Source organism: Ciconia boyciana, chromosome 8 (assembly GCF_034638445.1).
Source record: "Ciconia boyciana chromosome 8, ASM3463844v1, whole genome shotgun sequence".
Classification (NCBI taxonomy): Eukaryota; Metazoa; Chordata; class Aves; order Ciconiiformes; family Ciconiidae; genus Ciconia; species Ciconia boyciana.
Genome location: NC_132941.1, coordinates 11186716 through 11193176, shown reverse-complemented (window position 1 = coordinate 11193176; position 6461 = coordinate 11186716). Strand labels below are relative to the sequence as shown.

The 6461-nt window shown below is 42.0% G+C and overlaps 1 protein-coding gene across 2 annotated transcripts in view; it reads left to right on the top strand.

Moving 5' to 3' along the window:
• Positions 1 to 639: 639 nt before the first annotated feature.
• SH3GL3 (SH3 domain containing GRB2 like 3, endophilin A3) overlaps positions 640 to 6461 on the top strand; it is a 59384-nt gene continuing 53562 nt past the window's right edge. The window contains exons 1-2 of one of the 2 annotated variants that reach the window (XM_072870746.1): positions 672 to 813; positions 3878 to 3983. Coding sequence is in view for 1 of the 2 variants with exons in the window: in XM_072870745.1 (XP_072726846.1) it covers positions 769 to 813 (45 nt within the window). In the remaining variant the exon portion in view is untranslated. Of the gene's footprint in view, positions 814 to 3877; positions 3984 to 6461 lie in introns of both variants that reach the window. The other variant, XM_072870745.1, reaches the window with a different exon arrangement.

The following is a 6461-nucleotide window of genomic DNA, read 5'->3' as shown; positions in this document are numbered from 1 at the left end:
GCGGGCAGTGGGGGACGGTGCCCTTCTCAACCTTGAGCAGCAGAAACGGACTCAAACCACCAAGTGGATTTTGTTCTGCTGTGCAGCATCAACCAGTCGTGTTCTGGACCACTGCAAGAGCTTTCATGTGTGAAAAACTACAACTAAATCATGACATATAATAACACATCTGAGGTGAACGAGCTCAACTAGAGATGCCACATGGAAACACAAGAAACGAGACCTATGAAGAGAAAACTGGAGAGCTGTTAGAAACAAGACTAGTTCGATGAAATCAGAGGGCTAACAAACAGGCCTTCTGGTGCCTCAGCGAGTATCTCGTAGCGGGAGGGATGCCCTTGCTGTAGCAGCAGTGCCACCTGCACGCAGAGAGCCTTCCGGCCGCTCCGGCTCTCCCCGGCAGGCACCTTCCCCGGGGCGCGGCGCTGCCCCGGGGCCGCCCGCCGCCCCTCCGCCCGCCCCTCGCCCGCCGCCGTCTCCATGCGACATCGCAGCGTGGGCGTCTTCCAGCGCTCTCATTTGCATAGCCCCCGCAAGTGGCCAATGGCTAGGCGACTATGGCTCTGTCATTTGCATGGGCCCCGGCGGCGGCCAATGGGGTGGCAGCCGCCGGTGCCGCTTGGAGGGCGATGTTTGCCTCCGCGCGGGGCGGCGGGGCCGTCGGTGCGGGTGACACAGCGAGGGGCCGGGCCGGCCGCGGGAGCCGCCGGGACCTGCCGGCCGCTCGGCCTGGGCAGCGGCGCCGGCTCGGGGAGCCGCGGGGGAAAGATGTCGGTGGCGGGGCTCAAGAAGCAGTTTCACAAAGCCAGTCAGGTAAGGGCAGCAGTTCCCGGGGCCGGAGCGGTGGCAGAGCCCCGGAGGGGGGCTTTGCTGTTGATGGGTGGTTCGCCCTGCGCCCGCTCCCGGCCGCCCGCCGCAAGGCGGAGCGGGTTCCTCGACCTTCTCCTTCTGGGTAGCGGCATCGCTCTCTGGCACCCCGGGGAGTGTTTCCTTCAGCTTTACCTCCGGGTCCTCCCGTTTATTGGTGCCTCCGAGCCTCTTGTGTTGGCCCTTACAAGAGGGGGTTGCCTGTTTCCTAATTTGGCTTGGGGCTTCGGGTCTTTCTTTTAGTTATTAATATTTGTTTTTTAATGCCGGCTTTGAGTTTGTACTCTGAGGCCTCAGTTACAGACGTAGGCTGTGGGGTACTAGCTTTCCCCTGAAGAGTTCATTGTGTTGTTCTTCCACAAACTACTGGTTTGTCATCCTACCTGGCATAGCATGTATTTGTCCTATAGAGGGTATCATATGTTTCTAGAGTTTTCCCTCCTTTTCTAGATGCTGTACTCTTATGTTTTCCTGGGTGAACCTTCATCTTCTCCTGACCCCTTTCTCTCCTCTTTTCTCTTTTATAGCATGCTTCTCTTTAATGCTTTTGCTGATTTCTCTTAAGAGAGAAACCCCTTTCCGTCAAGCAGGTGGACTGGCTGCGCTGCGTGGCACGATAGTGCCGACCCAAAGCCCCACGCTGGTACAGTGGCTTCAGGCAGTGGCAGCAGTGGGATTCTTCTCACTGAAGGTGTTTGGAAGCCTCAGCTGCTTTGCTTGCTTGTTCCGAGCCTGAGAGATCTGTATTTCTGTTGGCTCTCATTAATGATAATGGTAATACTGAAATTAGTGTCTGTAACCTATTTGATCAAATTGGACAACTGCTCTTGTCTTGGCGAGAGTGGAGAAAATAGAAAAAGGTTTGTTGACTGCTTAGCTGTCATCTTTCTAGGTCCTCCTTCAGATATTTGGCTTGTCAGCAGCCCAAATGCAAAATGTGCACTTTGTTTGGATATAGAGATGCTAAATATTTGTATCTAGAGTTTATTTTCACTAGTGTTCTTTCTTTCATATTATGTACTGATCTTGAATAATGTCATGAATCTGTATCATTTAGTTAACTTACACTGTTTCTTTGAGAAAATGTGGGACTTCCAGGGTAAACAAATCCAAGAACAATGTATAAAAGGCTTTGGCTTGTTTTGCACCTAACTTACGCTGGTAAGTGATGCAACCTTTGCTATGGTGAGTTTGTAACTCAAGAAGCAGAAGGTATTTAACTGAGGAAGTTAGAGAGGTAACCACAACAAGTGCTGTCTCGTCTAGCAACTGGTAACAGTGCAAGTTGCTTAACCCTGCCCAGACGTCAGCTAAACATAAAAAAAAAAAAAAAGGAGGGGATCTGTTAAAGGTAGTAGTAATGGCAGAAAGGAACAATAGAATATATTGAAGTTGACTGTACATTTCTTGAAAAGTTGTGGTATGACTTCCAGTATTCGTTACAGTAAGGAAGTGCAATCCATAAGTCAGTATTCTTCTTCTCAGGGTGGGTCAGAGGTAAAGTTTCCACTTATTTTCAAATGCAGGACTGAGCAAGGAATTTAAAGTTGATTGAAGAAGTCTCTCTTCAGGGAAGAAATACTGTTTAGTAGGAAATTAATGTGCAGGGAAAAGATACTGGAATTGGATTTTTTTTGGTGCTTGAGGAAGCACAAGACACTTCTTAAGAGCTCATTCTGGAAGAATTCAGATGAGATGTTGGGCAAAGTGGTAATGGAAGAAATAACAGAAGAAATAGCATATATATAGTTGATCAAAACATCCAGGTCTGAGTAATGGATCTGTTTATCTTTGACACACAGAGACACAGTCATGCCCATACATATAGAGGTACAAACTAACCAGTTGTTGAAACTAACAAAAATAAAGTGGAACGTACAAAATGGCAATATTGGCACTCCATCTTTTAGCTAAATTCTTTTACAAAATGCTAAACCAAGCAAATGCAGAGCATAAAAGAGGTATTTCTCAACAGAACATTTGTTAAATCTCTAAGTACGGTAGGATCACTTAAGGAGACATATACCTTTGTGTATTGAATAGATGAGAGATGTCAAGGGTAACTGTTAACAGCAGAGACAGGCAGTGCTTGGGGAAAGAATGAAATTAATTCCTTTAGTGTTCCCAAAGGAGAATGGGGGCAGATGACAAAAACTGGCAAATTTCCCAGAGGACGTTGAGGAATACTGAAGGGAATGAGACTTGTGCCAGGGCATGTGATTAAGGAATAAGAATAATATTTGAAGGCTGACAGAACCTAAAGACAGAAAATCTGAAGGATGAAGCAAGTGGGTTAAGACAGTCTGTATTTAACAAGTCATTCAGAAATGTGAATAAATATCAAAAAAGTGACAAGATCCATATATTGTCAAAAAATACTATTTCCATGCTAAAATAGACTTCTATTCAACTGAAATAAACCACAGTTCTAACTGAAATATAGAGTAATGTAGATACACAGTTATAGAAAGATTAAGTAAAATAAAATATATGGAGTTATTCTATAACTCTGTATACTCTAACTGAACCACTTAACTGTTGCAGAACTGTTTTTTGCAGAAGAAATGCATTTCGGTTTTGTTTTTGTAAAAAGCCTGCCTCTTCTGTGTGTCTTTATGTACAGCTTTTGTGTTAACTAGCAGTGATCACCTTTGTGTGTAGGCTTAAATTCTAAGTTTCGAGAGTCCAGGAAAAAAGCAAACAATACTTACAATTTTATACATGCAGTTGAAGTTTCTGGGATGTTTTTTTGGTGCATGTCAGCTTGGTTTATCTAAAGTTACAGTTAAGTAAATAAGTGTTTGCTTTATAAAAGGTCAGCAGCTAACTTTTTATGTTTTCTAAAGCCCTCACCAAAATCAGGCATGACACGCTATTGCAGACTGGGCTGGTGAAAATAAATGACACACCATGTCTCTGTTTGTAATCCATTAATTCACAATAAGTGTTCTTGATGGTTTTCTCCTATAATTTTTTTACCCAATTGTATGTTTTTCCCCACTGAAAATAGCGCGTGCGTATAGGTTTTCACCTAGTATCTGGGAGTGAGATTCAGAAGACAACTCTGGAGTTATGAGCATCTGTTGGAATTACTGCAGTAAATTCTGCACCCTGGAGTGAGTGGCATTTTAACTGTTTTTCTATATATTCCAATATATAAAGCTGCAATTCTCCTCCATTATCTGTACCCTAATAATTGCTTCCTCTGGCATCACAGAACTGATAGACCCAAAGCTTATATATAACCCAAAGGTTATATATCTGTTATGTAATAGGTAATAGCCTTCAGGTACACTAGAGTTTTCTTTACTGTGCTTCTTATTTAGGTTATAAGCTTAAATTGAAACACTCAAGTGGACTGGAAAGAGGATCGCTTCCATTCTGTCCATTTAATATGAGCGATGATCCCTTGAGTGTAACTCATTTGACTAATGAAATACCAAGCAGAACCCCTCCCTGGCTGATAGGTGAGGGCAGGCTGTTTCTCAGAGCTGATTAACTCATGTGCAAGTCTCATGGAATTCAGCTTTTCTTCTATTTTTTAATGTATTTTCAAATATAATTTTTTAAGTTAACCTTCAGGGAGTTCTGTTGGTGATGAAAATTTGTCTCCTGTCACTTACAGCCTCTGACTTAGCTGTTTTCCTGTTTTCAGTTTGAAACCTTTTGATGTAGGTGGGTGTATCGCTGCCTACTGTTTTTGTAGGCCTTGTTCTCGTGGTGGTTGTGCATGTGGGATAACCCAGATGGTGGGAGGACTGCATCTTCTGATGCATACTAGGAGTATTTTTGGAGTGGTGTTTCTGTTTAGGAAAGCATAAGCGTAGAGAGTGAATAAGAAAGCCTTAATAGGCAGCAGATGCTATTATAATTTCTCCTGTGCTCTAAAACTGCAGCCAGGCTAGTATCTCGGTGTAAAGACATGTGATTTTTCAAAGTAGTTGGAGGCTAGGGAGCTGAGAACCTTCCTCCCTTAGGGTGTTTTGAAAGCTCAGCCATGATGCTGGCATAGGAAATCTGCTGTTGACCTTGAATTCACATGTTTTCTGTCTCTTTTTTTAAATTAATTGTAGCTAAAGTCTGTGTATAGCAGCAGTCTCATTATCAACAGCTTATTCATACTGTATTTCTTAGGCTTAGCTTCTCAGCAATAGTAGAAATTAATACTTTTTTGAGGAAACACATGACTGCCAATTACTGTGAATATCTTATTTGTGATGTAGGCATCAACAGTTATTGTTAGCCTATGCAGACTGGTTTCTTAAACCTTCTTCTGTTGTCAGTGAAGAAAGAGAGGCTCCAAGAGAATGTGAATCAGGAACTGGCTCTATTGTCTATAGATAGAGCCTAAGGGTGAGCAGATTTTCTAACCAAAACAACCAAAATCTGTTACAACTTTTTTGCCTTCTGAAAGTGATTTAACTTAGTGTAATAAAGTATATGCTCTGTGCTCTTGTCTCTTACACATCCTGAATGGCATTTGTCTTTTCAAGTACTGCATCTTTTTTTAGCAATGTTTTTAAAGGCCTTTTCCTATTTTTAATTTTTTTTTAAACTTTTGCCTGTCACCAACAGTTGCAGTGATGCTGCTGCTTCTCTCCCAGATTTCTGCTTTTACTCCATTGATTTATGTGGCATTTTGATCCAATCTGTTGGAGTGGAGACCAGATCAGAATCGAGACCTCTTTGTTCCCCAGACAGAATAAGTCTTGTGATTGGGTTTTGTTGTGTGCGTTTTTTTGTTCTCCTAACTATTTTTCTTTTCTGTTATGTTGTATTTGAATGATACTAGCCTAGACATAATATTTAAGCCTTTTTTAAAGTCCATGTTGACATTGAGTTAATGCACAAAAACTTTATTTACACAAGTGCTTGCTAGCAAAGGAAGTACTTTGGTAAACTGAGGAAGAGACAAACTTAGAGAACCTGAACTTGCCAGCGAGATGTGAAGAGAAACTCTTTATTGACTATGTGCAGATATACTTCTTTCCTAGGACTACAAGCTGTTATCATACAGTCTGTTAGATACACTGTCCTTTCACATCCAACCTGAATTGGGCATGATAAACCCAAGACCTTATCAGAGAGCGAGCTTCTATACTGTTCCTAGTTTTTATTAGATAATTGCATGTATTCTTTTGCAAATCTTACAGAATTGTGGGGGTAGGACAGTGGTGAAAAGGACATTAGAATTTAGTTTATTGTCTGAAATGTTTCAAAATGGGTAATTATACTTCTTATCTATGTTTCAGAAAGGAGAGTAAACCCTCATCCACTGGCAAGGACAAAAAATAACATTCCTCTGTTGTCTATGTACATGTAGATATCTAATTAGACAGTATCATTTGTCTTTACCTGTGTTGTGGCTGGAGACTGTTGTTATGCAATCCAGTAATTATAAAACTGTAATGTAGATGATACACTGTTCATCTTAAATTCCTAAGATGATGTGAGGAGAGGCTGGGGATTTGTGTAAATCTTTGAAGACTTGTTAGTTTATGGAGTATTTGTTGGTTTTGGAGGGCTTTTGTGTTTTGTTTCTTTTTTGGTGGAAGACTTAGTGCTTGCAAAAGAAGTCCTCGTTTTGCACTTTC